Source organism: Pituophis catenifer, unplaced genomic scaffold (genome assembly GCF_029215685.1).
Source record: "Pituophis catenifer annectens isolate HBS135680 unplaced genomic scaffold, rPitCat1.0.hap2 SCAF_1, whole genome shotgun sequence".
Classification (NCBI taxonomy): domain Eukaryota; kingdom Metazoa; phylum Chordata; class Lepidosauria; order Squamata; family Colubridae; genus Pituophis; species Pituophis catenifer.
Window position 1 is genome coordinate 287836907 of NW_027256881.1, and position 18679 is coordinate 287855585.

An 18679-nucleotide genomic window follows, 5' to 3' on the forward strand; every position below is an offset into this window, starting at 1 on the left:
TAAAACTTAACTAAGGTGATAACTGGATAAATTACTAAAATTTTAATAGTGAACTAAGGACTTTCAACAGAAGTGACTTTTAAGAAAACCTGAGGAACATAACATTAACATTATAGTGTCTGAAATATGTGTCCTAGGAAAATATTGTTTTATAAATTTTATAAAGAGCAGCTTTCAACATGATGTTGGAGGACCAAATGCATGCCGGGCTATTGTTTTGTTACCTTTTTCATATATTTCTACTAACTCTTTATCTGATTACCATCCGGCAAACAGCTGACGCTGAGAGAGGCTGCAGAGGGCTAAAGTGCTCCTGTCTGCTGTTTGCCTTCAGCTTGAAGCTATTTGAGTGGTTTCCTAACTCAGATATAAAAAGAGGAGCTCGTAGGCTCAATCTGTTTAATCGAGACTGCACAGAAACTTGCTTGATCGTGACATTTTATTTCCATATAAGTTTTCCTGAAATCTAATCAACATTGCTTTTTTGAAATAGTTTTGTGTATGCGTATACACATGTGTATGCATCTCTGTGTGTCTCCCTATAGACACACACAATAGATATAAAATCAAAACATTTTTAACTTTTTCTTTTATTTTAAACCTTCCTCAGTTTGCAATATGGTATTATTTTTGTATATTGTGGGAGGAGAATATTAATTTGAAGAGTATTACTTTTAATTATAGCATTTTGTTATTTTTCAGTGTGACTTTCTATAATGTGGAAATTGATTTAGGCAAAAATGTATAGATTTATTTGATGGAAAATTATTTTTAATGCATTATTTCAATTTTGATTTATTTTTGTAGATTGTTCTACTGATCTGAGGAAGAGAGTTGTGTAGTTATTATTAACTATTTGTTTCCATTTATCTCTCTCTCACTGCTTAGACATTAATGCCCATTCAATTTAGTGTTGGAATGTGATTATCTAGGCTTACTTGATATTTTATAAGAAATTATTTAGAACATAGTTTAAAGATGATAACTTGAGCTTCAGTTGCCAGCCTGGTAATTAATTAAGTAATTAAGCATTTGACTCAAATTGCAATACTTTTGGGGGAGTCATTAAAAAGCTTTAATTATTGGGGTTATTTCCCATCTCCAGTTTTGAACAGATCGGTATTTTTCTAAATTTTCTAAATTTTTAGATGTAATTGTTGATGGTGATGCTAAAATTTACTGCAAAGTAAATATTGATGCCTCCTCTGTGGAATTGCTTAGGGTTCATGATATTTCCCTGAATGTTGAATATTTTACAAAAGTGCTTCTTGTTAGGATGTGTTTAATTTAAGCTGTCATGGATAGGTGACAAGCAATGGAAGTTCAGCTCTAAGTCTGATCTATTGCATGTGTTCTTATTCTCCTTTTCTGATGGAGGAAATTCCATCCCTTGCCTGCCTTCATGTGGTGCTGATAAAGCTTTTCCTGTACAGTAGAATTCCTGTTTTCCTTTAAGCAACAGCAGGGTATTGGGAATGATCAGGAAAAGGGAGGAGGAACAGGAGGAGAATATGCGTAGTGAAGTAGCAGTTAGCTGCAACTTTCAGCTTTCTTCATGTATCTTTTTAAATAGCAGTTCTCTACAGGAAAACCGATGATCAATAAATGTAAAAAAATGGTAATTATATTACTAAACTACTGTAGAATTAGGGAAGCTTTGCCAAATCTTCAATGATTATTAGTTCATGTACCAGATAGAAAAGTTGTAGAAGAATATATTGCAAATGACCATTTAATGACCTTACATATCTAGTTAACCTTTAGCTGTATAATCTTTTAAAAACATCATCCATCTTCTGTATTAGGTATATTTTGTTTAGGGTATTATTTGTAATAGATGTTATAATAGAGAAAAAAACACAGTTTTTGTGTTTTTTCTAGGTTTTTTTTATTATCAGAACTAGAGAGCAATCATATATTGATTTACTTGGGAATAATTGCTATTGAACGTAATGTGCCTTCATAGGCTCATCTATGGAATTATTTTGTGACCGTGTAAATATAAAATGTTAAAATATTTCCTTAACTGATGAACTGGTTGTTACAAGTATAAAAAGTAAAAAAAAAAAGCTCTTAAGGAAAAGAACTCTAAAATATTATTAGAACTGTACTTTATTATGATGTAACTATATGAAAATGAAAGTGACTTAAATATAGTTAGTATGTCACAATATATTTCTGTACATATTGAATCAAAAACAAATCTCATATCTTCAGGAGTATACATCCCAAGATAAAATGGTATAGGATTGCAACCTCAGTAATCATTTGCCTCTGAACAGTGTCTGAATTTTAGGAATATTTGCAAATGCTAACCTGCCTACTTTTTTTCTGGCTTCCCAACCTCCCTTCCTCGATTTGCTATTGGAATGATAACTGTGGGAAAAAAATGGACAATCTGACACCAGAATCCTTCCTCTTGGAGAGATCATGATGATGCAACGTCAACGCACTCAGCAGGCACACCAGGGCCTTCCAGTGGGGGCCATGCTTCCCAGAGTGGAGACAACAGCAGTGAGCAAGGTAAAAGGTCAAGCTTTTTTTTCCTTGTGCAAAGTAGGCATGACTAAAATAACTTCAGTGTCTTTTATTATATCAGTACATCTGCCTTAGTGTAAACACATGAATGGCAGGCTTGCAATGTAATCAGCTGTAACTTAGGGAGACACTTGTTTCCTTTTTTTCAACCTTCTTAGCTGTATTTTATTTTTATTTCAAAGCCAAATATCTAATCTTCAAACAAGCTTTGCAATAACAATTGATTAGTTCTGCCAATTCCTTTACAAATTTGGTTATCTACAGGATTTTATCTGTGTGTGTGCGTGTGTGTGTGTGTGTGTGTGCATACATGTGTGGTGTAAGTAAATATCGTGGCAGACATGCACCCCAGCTGTGGTGTATCAATTCACGTTAGTCTCTAAATAGAAAAATATTACAGTCAACTGAAAAAAGGCTTTTCAAGCCAGTTGAAATGTTCTTCTTAACTCAGTGCAGGAAGAAAACAAAAACAATTTTGACTCATCCCCACAAAGGATGCATTTATTGAATGGTTTGAAATTGGCAGTAGATTTTATACTAAAGTATTCTAATAAAATGAAGAATTCCTTTTGTAATGAGTTGCTTGTGGATTACCACTTAATATTTCTACCTACTCTGCTTTATTTGGAAATAGGTTAAGTTTGTATCAGTTATATAAATGACTAATAAATTAGTTATGTCAGATAACATTTTTAGGATTGTGGTATAAGACGTAAGCATTGTACCCATCATAATTATAGTCCTACTTTAGGACTATAGTAAAGTCCTACTTTACTTTAATATGAACATGTTATACACTTAATGGGACAATGATGTTGATAGCTGTTCACAAATAAATCACATTAAAAAATCAAATGGGATTTGCTCCCTGTTAAATTGGGATTGGAATCCAATTTAACACTTTACTGACTTAATACTTCCAGTTTGCATAATCAAGGTTTTTAAAAATCATATTTAGTCCTTAAAGTTTAGCTAGTCATCTTTTTGCAAAAATTAAACTAAGATATTTGCTAACATCTCAGTGTTAATAATCTAGTTTTTTCAAAACTGTCCTACATCTTTACAATGTTGTTAACTTCTATTTATGAAAGTATATTATTGATGCCAGTTATTTAATATAGAAACCAAAAGTTTAAAGAAGATGTACTTGTCTTCATATGAGCAAAAATAGATTTGCATTGTATAATTTGTCCAACAGATTTAACTTTTGAATTTCAGACTTTTTTTAAAAAAATACTCATACCATTTGCAATAATTGATTCCTATATATATGATTATGTATATTTAAAAACAAATGAGTGTTGTGAATGTATATAATTCCTGGATGAACTCCATGATGAACTCACTAAATTAGATTAATAGCTATTTACCTTCATCAGGAGTAAATTTTCATGTCCTAAAGCAACAAATACTCTGTGCTTGTTTATCTCTGTTCCAGAAATCAGGACCATCCTCAGTAATATTTGCCCAATATTTTTTCACTTCTCTTTCCAAGACTAGAGGCAGTTGTGGGAAATCTTAGATTAAGGTATACAGCCACATATTACAAGGTGTGATTTGGGTCTGAGCCATGATGTGGCACAGAAGGTATTTAAATCTTGCCTCAAGGAATGGCCCTGATTCAAATCACATGCAGAGACAAGCTGCTATGAACCATTCAGGAAAAATACCTTCCTATTGGCTTGGAGAAATAATCTGGATTGGAATGATGGAACTAGGAGTTATATCTCTGCATAATGGGTGCTGTATCAATTGGTTATATGCCTGCTTTTAGTAATAAAATCAGTCATCGGTTGAAAAGGCCCGTTTTCTTTAAAAATAGTTTTTAAAAGGCTACTTTGAACAAGTGGTGTTAGTTTTTAAAATTTTCCATTGACTTGAGTCAGATGCAGTAATGACTCAACATGTTTATATTATGTTCAGAAGGAAATATTTTTCATCTAGACTTTTCCAAATCTAGACAGTTACCTTGTAACTTAATTTAATACAGCAAGAATGTGGGGGACCTAACCTTTTTTTAATTTTATGTTTACATCTTCAAACCCTGCTTTTCTTATCCCTTAGCCAATTCCAATTCCATTGACTATGCTGGGAATGAGTTGTTTAAAGGAGTTTGCTATAGAATTCTAAAGGTAAAACCCCCTTCAAGCTGATCATGACTATGGTGATTTCACACACATATCATGCAATTTTCTTGGCAACTAAAATATCAATAAAAATTCCTTGGGATGAATTATATAAAATGATTAGTGCTACATTACAATACACTGATAAGCAAGTATTAGAGTTTCTATCTTTCTCTGTCAGCCTTCTCATCATACTTTAATCTTCTTGATTTCTAATACACTATTATCTGTTCTATACACATTCTCTGTTTATTTGTAGGCGTCACATCGTTTGCTTTCCCAGCTTTTATAGTTTGATAAAACAAATATTACTGAAAGTTATAATCCTTACTGCATTTCTCATTGCATATATTCATTGTATGTGTATCATGAGGAGGTGAACAACACTGGAATAGTTGAACCTTCTACATTTATGTTCCAGATACACATATGGTACTTGATAACTTGGGAGAACATAACAAAGTTTATTGCCAAAATCATTATTTATAAATGGAAAAAATATAAAGAATATTTATATTTTATTAAAAAAGCTACAGTGCACCCTTATAAAATGAAAAAGTATGAAATGAAAAGTACAATGGAGTGAATTTAAGTGCTGGTATTGGAAGAGTTAAAGCCTTTGACCGCTGTTCAGTGAAAGATAATCCTAATTATATTAGCTCAGTTCTATGAAGTTTTTTTTAGCAAGTCATCTTAGTTGTTCAAGTAAACTATTCGATACATTGTAATAGTATAATGGCTGCATTAGTATTAGTACCACTTACTGCCTTACCATGGTTCAAATCATAGAGGCAAAATTGTTTCAGACAATATTATTCTATCTAAGATCAAAAAGTTAAATATCCTTGGCTTTCTTTTCTTGCATGCATTTATTAACTTGCTTACTTAAAAACTAGAAAGATTAATTAAACTTATTAATAGACATAAAACACTAAAACATTTTACAAAGGAAGAAAACTAGGTGGGGGCAAGGGAGAGAAGAAACTGTTTTAATGGTATAATGAGGCCATCTTCCAGAGACTTGTTTTGTGTAAGTCTTGCTTTGACCTTTCACTTTGCTCAGGAGCCCAACGCTTCATTTTTCACATTCTTCCAATTACGTTAACGCTTCAAGCATTTTTGACTCCTAGTCAGCTAGGAACACCAGGCATAACTCAACACAGTGAGTTTTTCCTCCTCTCTGTAGATTCATTAACAGGTCACTGAGGTCCCAACTGAAATTTAAAACTGGCCGGTTCTGTTGGGTTAGTTGAGTTATGGAAGAGAGATAGCAGAAAAAGACTGTAAGAAGGGGAGGAGAGAAGGAAGACTCCGAGATTTTGCTAGGAAGTACTGTATATGTATAAAACCCAAATCAATCTTTCAAAAGGTATGTGCAGCTTTATCATCCAACTGCTTGTTTGGTAAAGAATCTGTATGTCTTATGGGTAATAGATTATCCTTTTTCTATATAAATTAAAGTAAAATGTCATTGCAAAATCACTGCTTAAGATATTCTGTGTATACTGTAGTGGTGGTTAGGCTTTCCCTTAGATTATTCTGTGCTTTATTGAGTACTTCAGATGTGACCAAGTAAGAGTTATGTATGAAAATATAAAATTAGTCTGATTATACCTTTAAAATTGTTTGGACTTAGCATGTGGAAAGTCATTAAATAATACTTGCTATATGCTTGATGATATAAAGATATAATAAGTACTCAATGTTCTAGTAGTTTTGTGCTCAAAAGGCCTCTCAAGATTTACTACGTTTTAAAAATACTTAAGAGCTATTCTCCTAGACCCTCTATTCTCCTTGATGAAGCTGACATGGCTTACTATATTTAAAACAAGAAATACAGTAATTGGAAAGCAACATATTCTCCTGATTCAGTAAGGGAGAGCCACATGTGGAAGAAAACATTGGTATTCACAATCAGTATGATAACAGATATGAATCTGGCTATGTACTTGCACCACAATGTCTATTATTATAGATAGGATAAAATTTGATGTACAATTCCTTTAAACTCCCATTTATTTTGTCACTGAAGCTCCCTTAGGTAATGCTGAAAAAATTCTAATTGCTAAATCTGAGATGAATAGAAATAGAAAATGGAATTAGTCATATGAACACAATTATTGCCATCTACTGTAAAGACTGGTTGCTGAAAAATTGCTTCAACAAGCTGAAACAACATAGTTTATTGATCTATTATGTAGCTACCTCATTCAGTAAGTTCACATTGCAGATTTTTTTTGTATGTAGATTTTTAAAAATTGTTTTATTCATTTTTATTTTTCCATCTAGTGCTATAGGACAAGTATGAATAAAATCTTTTAATAAATGAATTCAGATTATTGCTCCTGACTGCTATTTATTTGAAGGGACAGATTTTTTTCATGAATAAAACAATTTTATCGTAGGTGGCTAAATGTGGTGTTTTGAGTTTATAGCTTAAATTTTTTTGAGGGAAGAAGTAGCTTTTCCAAATTTGGTTTGGTTCTTTTCTAAAGTTGGAGCTATGATAACTATGATAAATCATGATAAGTCTGGAACACTCTAGGTTGCTGGAAGATAGGGCTCAATAGAAATGCCTTCCCCACAGTTCATTAATTCTCTTGTAGTTGATAATGGTTGCATTTTATTAGTAAATGCATGCAACTGACGTAAGCTAGCACTTTTCATGTCTTGTAACAAAGGCAACATTAATATACCAGTAGTCACAATCCAGAAGACTGAGCAATAAAGCATTTTCAGGTCTAGAAAACATTTGTTTTCTGGTAGTAAGACACAGCTTGGAAAAAAAGCTGTAACAAATATTTTTCCAATAGTTGAGTACTCTTACGCTGAAGTTTGAAGTACATGAAGTTTGTGTTAATTTATCTAAGTACAATTGATGTTGATCAAAATTCATTGTAGAAATTGGGCTGTGCAGGAGAAATACACTATTGCTGAGTGGATCATTATTCCCATGTAGATCATTTTGTGCTTTTTTCAAGCAAAATAACATTCCTCTGCCTTTCTGCACTTGGTATCTAGATGGAGAATTCAACACACTCCTGGGCTGAGTGGTTTTTATATCAAAATATATGGGTGCCAAATAAGTTGCTATGGAGCTTATTTCTGCCATGCATGGACACTAGGATATGGCTTTCCAAAACTAAGTGTATCCAATGACTTGTCCAGGTACTGCTGTTCTTTCTTTTCCTCTGATGAGAAAGCCATGACATATGAATGAAAGCAGAGAAATAGATTTTACAAAACATTTTTTCTTGTTTATATTGAGAGCCTGTCTTTATGTTTAAATGCATTAGTCATCTCCACTATGGATGGGAGCTGTGGTGAGATTAAACTTCTTGATGTTTGAAAAATAATGTTGCTCCCATGTAACAAGATGCTTATATATTGGAGACTTCGTGAACCTTTGATTTGCCGTAACTATTTCTTCCCAGACTTGGGTGTTTTTTCTGGTTTAAACAATAGTATGTGTTCACTTGCAATTAATTAAAAAAATAATTTTGTGTTTCAATATTTTGATGTACCAGTATAAAATAAATTGTTATAAGCAAAATGAAATATGTTGTTTTAATTATTAGTTATACATGAGCAAAAAATTGATGTTGACATCTTTGCAGTAAAATCATTGTAGTGGGGTTTTCTTTGCAATTCATTTTTGTAAAATTCATTTTGTACGTTTTGCATTAATTGAACAATCTCTGCACTGTGAATAGGCAGAATTCCCAGAAATACAGAGACAGTTGGCCCAGTAACTGCTGAGCTCACACTACACATCCTGCATGCTAATTAACTATTAAATTGCCAGAACAAACTGAGCTAACTGAGACATTAGCAATTTATTAAGCTATCTACTTTCCTTTTTTAAATTCTTACTCTTCATAACTTTACTTTTGGTGCTTTGTATATTTATCCCTTATTAATAATCACTTTGGTTAGAAGTTTATTGTAGTTTTATTGTACTTACTGCACAGTTTATTTATACTGTTAAAAATAAATTCTCTTTCATTAAAATTAAAGTTGGAGGTTATTTAGCTCTTTAAATATGATTAATTTTAGCTGCTAGATTTACGCTCATCATTCAGAACTATGGGATATTTAAAATAAAATAAAAATCCATACAAACACACATTTGAGAATGTTATTAATTATACTTAGGATTTGACACATTCTCTTTGTTCCTTCATATTCATGAAATTTCTAGCAGTGGAATATTATTATTGTTTAAGCTGGAGTCTTCTTTTTTAAAATGTATCTAAATATGGTATGACAGATGCCAACTAGAATAATATCCTTATCAGCTGTTTTTTAACTTTACATTTTCTTACTGCTTTGCTAATCCTAAAATGGTCATTTATTATTAGATAAAACCCACAAATATATATATATATATATATATATATATATATATATATATATATATATATATATATATATACACACACACACACACACACACACACACACACACACACACACACGGTTTCACTACCAGGCTTCTCAAAGAAAATAATTGAACAATATTAATGAGTTGAAGAGTATAGTATGTTCCTTGATATTTGATGTTCTTATGTGTACATTTGCTCATGTGTACAATATCCAAGATGTACAACATCTTCCAAGATGTTAAATCTGCCTCATGTGCTCCAAACTGCTTGACACGTTTGCATTTCTAATTGCTCTATTATAAATTACCGCTAAAATCTAAATGCTTCCATAAATCAGTACTTTCCCAAATGTTGAATTTTTTTCCTTGAATTTCTAATCTTATGTATATGAAATTATTTGAAAAATCTAGTATTTGAGTGTCTGAATTTTTTTTAAAGTTAACTTCACTAAAATGATGTCTCCTGATGCCTATTAGGATTTAATTTAGATAGTAATTAAAACTGGAATATTGACTCATAAACAAAAGATAAACAATAAACCAGTTACATTCCCTGCTGTTTCATAGCTTTCTTTCCCAGATGTTCCAGCCTGATAATTTTAACACATTGAACTACCTAGCATTAGTGTTATGGGCAGAAGTCAAAAACTAGCTAGTTTATAACTGTCTATTTTTTATCATATAAAAGCCTTCCAAAGTTGGAAATTTCATTTGTCTTAAATTTGACTGTTACAGATAATACGAAAAAGTTAACTATTGTGGTTCTATTTAAATTCATCTTAATTTTGTAAATTATAGCTAGCTCTTAATAGGTGTCTCTTTTTTGCTTTATCAGTAAATATTGTTTGAGAGAAAGACTGCGACTGAGAGAAGGAGAAATGCTATTTCTTTTTACTATGTTCATTCTAGCAACTAAAGAAATGTTGACAGTGGAATTTCTTTTCCCCAAAATTTCCCTCAGGCAACTTGGGCTCTGACCATTTTTTTGGACTATTCTACTGTCAGCCATGATCTTTCTAATTGTCAGGTACTAGTAGGATGTTCAAATGCAGGATCCATGTTATTTTCACTGGGTGGGGTAATTACTGAAAGCTGAGAATAGCTGCACTAAAGACAGAGGGATACTTTCATGATCCCATTAACATAAGAGTGGGTAAATTATTCATGCGAAGTGAGGATTCTATGGGGAAAAGTATAGTTAATGCACATAGTTTTTAAATGTATCCTTTCTGCTCTGAGACTAAATTCTCGTTGGATTCGGTTCTCAGACATTTACAGGAAAGCTCTAGTGGCATGTTAGATGCAGTTCATCTCTCTCTATTTGCAGCACTCTCAATAGAGACCATCTGGCAAAAATCCAAAAGGTGATTAAACAAAATGATCAGCTCTTGTTGCTGTGTTACATGTCCTGGATTTAAAAACATGGCCCATGACAGACAGCTAATGTCATACTTTTTCTTCTGTATTTCCTTCCTTCCCTACTATTTTTGCTTTTTTGGGGCTAAACATTCAGAGGTTTGTACATTTCTATGCTATTTTTTGTACCTTATGCCTCATACTCATGAGCAGATTTTCAAATATCTATTTCTATAGCCTGGGTTGTTTTAGCACCATAGAAACAATATTAACTTGGGACAGTCTAATATTATTGACTACAGTTTTGAGAGGGAGAGAGATATACTAACAGTTGGGTCCAATAGCAGTAAACATTTGATATTTTATGTCAAAAGGAAAGGTGAGATTTCAGAATTGACTCAGCTTCCTGTGGCATATCATATCATAACATGACATTGATATCTGATTTAAAAAAAAATACAAACCTTGCAAGCAAAGGATGTGTGAGCTCTGTTTTAACATCATAATCAGGGAAAAATTAAAGAGCCATTCAAAAGAATACTCCCTTATATCATAAACAAGTTAATATTGCTATGTATCTAATTTCCAATTAGCTCTTTCTGCAGTCACAGAAAAAAGTGTGTCCTATTAAAGCCATGATTTATTGTTTTCGAGCCATAACATTTGCCAACTTTTGCCATATTTAAAAATTAGATCCTATAAGAGATTTCTGAATAATTTGTTTTGCTAAATATTTAGTAAAATTTCTAAATAAATACTTAAATGTTTCAGTTAAAATAAAAATGCTAAAATTGTAAAGCAAAGACGCAACTCTTAAGTTAACTTTCAAAGTTCTAATGTAAATTAAATAAAGAATAGGCATTGTTTAAAATATTAAAGGAAATATTAAAAATAAGTGTGCCACATAAATAAATATATGAAACAAATTCATCAATGAAAAAAATCTAAACAGCACTGTATTTCTCTCTACCAAACTGTTAGATATTTAGAAATGTAAGCACGATTGCCAAATTAGATATAGAACATTGAAATTATATTGATTTATAAATCTTGCACTTAGATGTGAAAACACTTATAATTAGAAATTAGTTAACAGATTATATAGATAAAAATTAAAATAATGCTAATAGAACTTCTGGTCTCTCTCATTTGTTTTTATTCAGTTCAAGATAGCTGTCACCTGCATTAAGCTTAAAGTGAAAGTAGTAGGCAAACGACACACAGATATGTCTAAAATAATCAGGAAGGTGAGATGAGATATCCGTAGGATGGTGTGGTAGATGAAAGGAATCCGTATAGCCATGGGACCATATAAGCCTTAAGGGTCTTATGGCTATTACAGGGCAACTTACATTGTCTTATCATGCCAATTTCCAATTGATTTTTGACTATATAATACTTGACAGCCCTCTGTGACAGACCTCTGGGGTAGCTGGAAAAACGTAAGTGTGGCACACGTTTAATGTGTGCCACACACATTAATATAATATTAGTATAATAACACGTTTTGGTTATTTTCAGTATCTGTCCTTCATAAAACAGCTCTAATTCTTTTAAAATGGTATGTGAGATAGCCAATTACTAATGTTGATGTTAAGAAGGTAGGATAAAACATATCTGAACAAATTAGGATATGATATAGATTACACTTTGCCAGCAAACTTTGTCTTGGGTCTAAAACTATTCCTTGGGACTAGTTGTGATCCAAAATTTATACATGGCCTCTCAGAAGGTCTCTCTGGCATAAATTACTGTTTACGCTTTTATGTAAACCCTAATTCATATAAGATGTCAAATATTCAATGAAAATGAGCCTGGTGGCGCAGCAGACTAAACTGCCGCTGTTAAAGTAGCACTTAGCTGCCAGCTGCCTGCAATTACTGCAAGTTCAATTCTCACCAGGCTCAAGGTTGACTCAGCCTTCCATCCTTTCGAGGTAGGTAAAATGAGGACCCGGTTTGTGGGGACAATAAGCTGACTTTGTATAAAATAGAACACCGCTTAGGGGGGGGCAAAAAAGCCCTACTAAGCAGGTATATACAAAAGTATGAAGGCTATTGTTTAATGCATTGTAAGCCGCCCTGAGTCTCCGGAGAAGGGCGGCATATAAATCGAACAAATAAATAAATAAATAAATAAATAAATAAATAAATAAATAAATTCAGTGAACTTGGTATCACAGTGGTTAGAAGGCAGTATTGCATTCTGTGGGCTAATTCTGCCCACAGCCTGGAGTTTGATCCTGACAGGGCTCGAGGTTCACTCAGCCCTTCATTCTTCTGAAGTGGTAAAATGAGGACACAGATCGTTGGGGCAATATGCTGACACTGTGAACTGCTCAGAGAGTGATGTAAAGCACTATGGAACAGTATGTAAATTGTATTGCTATTGCTATTCCCAGGGCACTGGAGATTATAAAAGCCGCCCCAAAACCTTTATTTTTCTTTCCTTAAAATATTTCATGATTGATATGAATATATGTTTTAGGTCATTGCTTGTTGAAATACACAACCTTTATTTCAGCTTCAGTTCTTAGCTGATTTCTATTTTTTCTAGGATATGTTGACACTTTGTTGAATCAATTATTCTTCTGCCCTTCTATTTCCTAGACCACTAGCTGCCACATAGCACCAGTGCTTAAAGATTGGCAAATTGTTCTTTCTTCAATTGCTTCATCCTATTTACTCCAAATGTTTCTCATGTGATTGTGGCCAAGCAGTTTATTTATTTCAGTAGTCTAAATGCTTCAGACTTGTCAGGGGTGGTTTTTGCATACATTAGACAATGACTTTTGTGACATGGTTGTGGAAAAGTTTTTCTTTTGAAAACTCTCCCGCACAGATTGTCATTATACAAGCAATGCTCTTATTGGTCCTGTGGACCAATACTCCAGTGTCAGCTAAATGTTCAATCAAGTCAGCAGCAGTGATCTGTGGGTTAGATCGTATACAATAGTACTAACACATTTTCGAGCAATGCTAGCAGACATTTTTCTTGGACTTCTACATCTTGCCTTAACTTCAGCAATTCAACTTAATATAAATTTCTTAATATTTCTCACAGTTGAAATTGCTAGCTGGAAGAGTTTAGAGGTTTTTTACAGCTTGCTTTTGCTTTGTAAAAGTGAATTATCTTCACTTTCAATTGCTCAGGCAACTGCTTAAAAGAGTTTAAAGTTGTAGCAGAACAACAATCACAAATGAAAAGTTAGAGGGTCAAGGTATTTGTAGGCCTACCAGATCAATCACCTTTTGGGCCTTATTACCAACTAACAATATTGTAAAAAAAAAATTCACATAAAAGAAGAAAATAAGAAAACTCACATACAAGAAAAGATAATATTGAAATAGTTAGGTGGGTACCCACATATCTGCATCTGCTTTATCCACTGATTTATTATTTCAAATCTGTAAGCATACATATAAGTAATAATATTTTATTAACATTTCCTGCTGACCAACTGTTAACAATTCTCAAGAAATAATTAAATATGATATATTTCTGAAAATGTGAATGCATATTTAGTTATCATGTGGCATGTCAGTTGTCACTTAGAGATTCAATAGAACATACAATTTGACTAGGAATGCCTTTTCCATGTAAATGTCTTTAAATTATGGATTTAAGATAGTTACTAAGAGTACCATGGATTACAAATAAACTGATTGATTTCTCAAGTGAAGATTAACAGGCAGAAACACAATTTTAAATATGTGATGGAAGCATATGGTTGATTAGAAAGAGAAGGCAAAGGATAAGGTAGATGGACAGTATCAAATAAATTATTAGAATGTCTTTGGAAGAGCTATAAGGCTGAGAAGGCAAGCTACTGTCCATATAGTTAAACCAACTCATTGACATTAACTAATTAGTTAACTAGGCACTCTATTGTTTTAATACCCACTTTTTAATACACATGCCTTGATCATAAAAGTAGATTTCTTGGGCCTCCAACAGCCGTGAAGTTGGTTAATTATTATTTTATATTATCTCATTTTTCACTTCCTATTTAGCACATAAAAGACTTTCACTTGAGAAAAGGGGGAAAAAGGCAAATTTATGTGTCCCAGGATAACATGGGTCCAATCTGGGTCAGTGACTGGGACTAGTGGTTTAGTTTTCCAAGCTTTCGGACTCATGCTGGAACCATCCTCAGGGAACTTCTCTCTCACCAGAATGTGTCCCAGTGACTGACCCAGAATGAAAAACAAACAAACAAACAAACTTTGAAACAATTTACATGTTTTACTGGTTTAAATTGCTTTGTTCTATGTTTATTGTTTACATATCATCCATAGTGCAAACAAATACATTGTTTTCTCCACAGTTATACAAGAGGTCCTTCTTTAACAACCACTCATTCAGAACCATTCAAACTTGAACAACGCTGGAAGAGTAAGAGTTATAACTGGTCCTCAAAGTTCTGATTGTTGCAGTGTTCCCACAGTCCCAAGATTGTATTAAAGGTGCTTGGGAACTGACCCAGAAGATTTCTGGTCATGTTTATGATTTTCAACTTTCCCTCCTGCTTCCCACAAGCAAAGTCAATGAGGAAGACAGTAGGAAGTTGTGATCACCTAAGGTTCTTTGCTTAATAATCCACATAGTCCTTAACTATGGTAACCAGGGACTTTTGTCACTGCCATTGCTAAGAGTCGCAGTCATGTGTGCTTTACAACTGCATCACATCCTGGTCCCAATTATTATTGCTAGATGAGGACTATCTATATTGGATATGCACATATTATTATCTGTAAACTATGGACTTTTAAGTTCTACCTGCAGCTACTAAATATAATAACAATCAAAAAGCTTTTTGCTTCTGTTTTAAAAATCGGCAAATAATATTTTCTGTGGAACTAATTGTGCACCATTCATTCTTTAATCCATTCATTTAGCTTGTATCCTGCCTTTCATTATGATGAAACTTTTTGGATTTTGGCAATACAAGTCAACAAATATGGCCAAGTAAGATTTTCTATCATGTGGTTGTTTTGTTGCTGTTATTAAGTTTACAGTATTAAAAAGAAGAAGAAACTGGCAATGGAGATGTGCTTGTTTCACTTCGTGTGGCCCAGTGGCAAGTTAAATATTCTTGTTTATGTCCTATTCTTTCTCTGAAAGTTCAAGGACGTTTTCATCTGTTCTTTCCTTCATTTTTTGAAGGGAATAAGTTTTTCCTAGAAACAATTATTGGTTAAAAATAGCTTGGAAAAGGTCAAACTTGAAATTGGATTATATCAATATGTTCATAATCCACACTGGAGACCTGCATTGATCCTCATTCTGATCTCAATTCACTTTTGTACTCATCCTTTCTAGAAATAATAGTAATAATTACTATTATAGTGAGAGTTAGGCTAAATCTTGGATTACTGTGATTTGGATTCTGTGAAGTAGGGAAATGGTCAGGTCAGGAGGGGTGGACCTTAAGTTAGTGGGGAGGAAGGGATGAAAAGTGTTGGTTCCTGATACTGGAGAAGTGGAAACTAGAACTGATGATAGGTAATATAGAAAAGTAGACAGATAATAAAGGGAACAAGAAAATGATGCCTGGTTACAGGTAGAGGAGTGAGGGACAGAGAGGTGGTAGGAAAACTGAAGGAAAGATTGAAAATGCAGAGTAAATGGAGACTGACAGAAAATATAGACATATGGGAGAATGAAGTTGAATAGGAAAAACATATCCAAAAGACACAGAAGCATGGACATAGAAAAACGAAGGTTATAAATTTATTTCTGCTATAGATCTTAAATTGATGCTTCATCAGTGGTGGGATTCAACTTTTTTTACTACTGGTTCTGTGGCTTGGTGGGCGTGGCAGGAGAAGGATACTTTAAAATCTCCATTCCCACCCCACTCCAGGTAAAGGTTACTGCAAAATCCCCATTTCTTCCCGATCAGCTGGGACTCAGGCAGAGAATAGATGGGGGCGGGGCTTTCCATATAGATGTGTCATTAAATAATACTTTTACTATTACTACATTTCAAATAACACTTTACTTGTGTTTATATTATGAAGTATATACATTAGAATGATGGAAGAGACTAGAATAACTTTATGTAAAATAAATGGTACATATAATTAATGTACACTGCTCAAAAAAATAAAGGGAACACAAGCAGAAGACATCCGAGATCTGAATGAATGAAATAGCCTTATTAAATACTTTGTTCCTTACATATAGTAGTTTTAGTTGTTTGAGCAGTGTATAAACTACTGTATGTAAAGAACAAAGTATTTAATAAGCCTATTTCATTCATTCAGATCTCGGATGTCTTCTGCTTGTGTTCCCTTTATTTTTTTGAGCAGTATATTTATAATATCCAGTACTTGATATTCCATTCTCAATTGCTTGATGTCCAGCACATAACATAGTTCGGAATAACCTGCTTGGATTAAATTTTCATTCATCTGGTAAATTTAATTAGGTTATAGATTGCCTACCCAGTATATATAATTTTTTTTTTACTTTAGGAACTTTAAAAACCTATTGCTACTAGCTTATTATATGCAATATTTAATTATATATGTTTTCCAGTAAGTGAATACTGCTGTTAATTGCTACCATAATAGTTGTCTCCTCAAAAAATATTTTTAGCTATAGTATCTATATATTTATTTGCAGACAGTCAATTTTAGATAATCTTTGAAAATATACTGTAAAGGCACAGAAAAATTTAGTCATAGTAAAATAGTTTCTGAGATATAGGTTGCTGTTTTAGCTTTAAACATTGATAAACACAACAAAGAAAAATTTGAAGTGAACTGAGGTGTAATGAAATGTTTATTAATCTTCAAACTGCTTATAACTTTATAAATGCCAGTGACAGCTAAAGATCTATGTTGTTATACAACGTTTGTGGGATAAAAGGAGTCCAATAGAGACAATATCTGCATAACCAGTTTAGTCTGGTGTTTAAGGCATAAATCTAGAAAGCAATAGACTAGGGATGTCAAACTCAAGGCCTGCAGGCTGTATCCAGCCCCTGGAAAACTTAGAGCCACCCTTGAAACAGCGAAGGACTGGTCCGTGGTGCTGGTGAAAATGTGATCGGGAGGGCTGCCCCATTTTTGACCCGCTGAGCTCCGTTTTCGCTGGCAGAGGGCTGCAGGAGGCCATCTAGGCTGAAAACAGGGCCCAGAAGGGCTTCACATGCCCTCCCCCCAGCTCCATTTTCGCTGGCAGGGGGTTAGCAAAACAAACGAAAAGCAAACAACAAAAAAACAAGAAATGTTTCCCCTTTTGCATTTGAGCATCCAAGAAGGGACAGGAAAGGAGAAAGGGAAAGAGGAAAGACAAAGAATAAGAAGGAAAGATGGGAAGAGAGAAAGGAAGGAAAAAGAAGGAAAGAGGGGAAGGAAGAAGAAAGAAGAAGGAAGACGGAAGGAAAAAGGAGGGAAGGGAGGAAGGGAGGCAAGTCCTGCATTAGCACTTGGCCACTAGCAGACGGCAAGGCTCCTCTGGAGGACAAGAGTTTGGTGCTCTCCCTGGTCTCGCCTTCCTCCGCTGGAGACAGTGGATTTCCCCAGTCCTGCCCGGGCCACCAGAGGTGCCCCCAACATGAGTGATGTCGAGCTGGCCATGCCCACCCCAGCTCCCCAAGCTTGTGTGGTCAAACACAACCCTGATTTATTATTTATTTATTTATTTATTTATTTATTTATTTATTTATTTATTTATTTATTTATTAGTTCGATTTATATGCCACCCTTCTCCGGAGACTCAGGGCGGCTTACAATGCGTTAAGCAATAGCCTTCATACTTTTGTATATACCTGCTTAGTAGAGCTTTTTTGCTCCCCCCAAGCGGTGGGGGACCAAGCGGTGTTCTATTTTATACAAAGTCAGCTTATTGCCCCACAAACCGGGTCCTCATTTTACTTACCTCGAAAGGATGGAAGGCTGAGTCAACCTTGAGCCTGGTGAGAATTGAACTTGCAGTAATTGCAGGCAGCTGGCAGCTAAGTGCTACTTTAACAGCAGTTTTAGTCCGCTGCGCCACCAAGGCTTGATGCAGCCTTCAATGAAATCAAGTTTGACACCCCTGCAATAGACCATGAATTCAAGTCCTGCATTAGTCATGAAAGCCTGCTGAGTAACCTTTGGCCAGACACTCCTTCTCAACCCAACCTTTCACAGGGTTGTTGTTGTAGGAATGAAGGTTTGTTGCATTTATTTTATAACTTATGTTATGCATAAAAACAATAAAGGCAGGATAAACAAACAGAACAAATAATCTTCATCAATTACAACTGTGTGGAGGGTGAACG

At 33.9% G+C, this 18679-nt stretch overlaps 1 protein-coding gene across 1 annotated transcript in view; it reads left to right on the forward strand.

Annotated features, from left to right (window-relative positions):
* Positions 1 to 18679, forward strand: part of MEIS2 (Meis homeobox 2) — a 235502-nt gene that overhangs the window by 14094 nt on the left and 202729 nt on the right. The window contains 1 exon segment of the mRNA XM_070931352.1: positions 2409 to 2523. Coding sequence (XP_070787453.1) covers positions 2409 to 2523 — 115 coding nt within the window.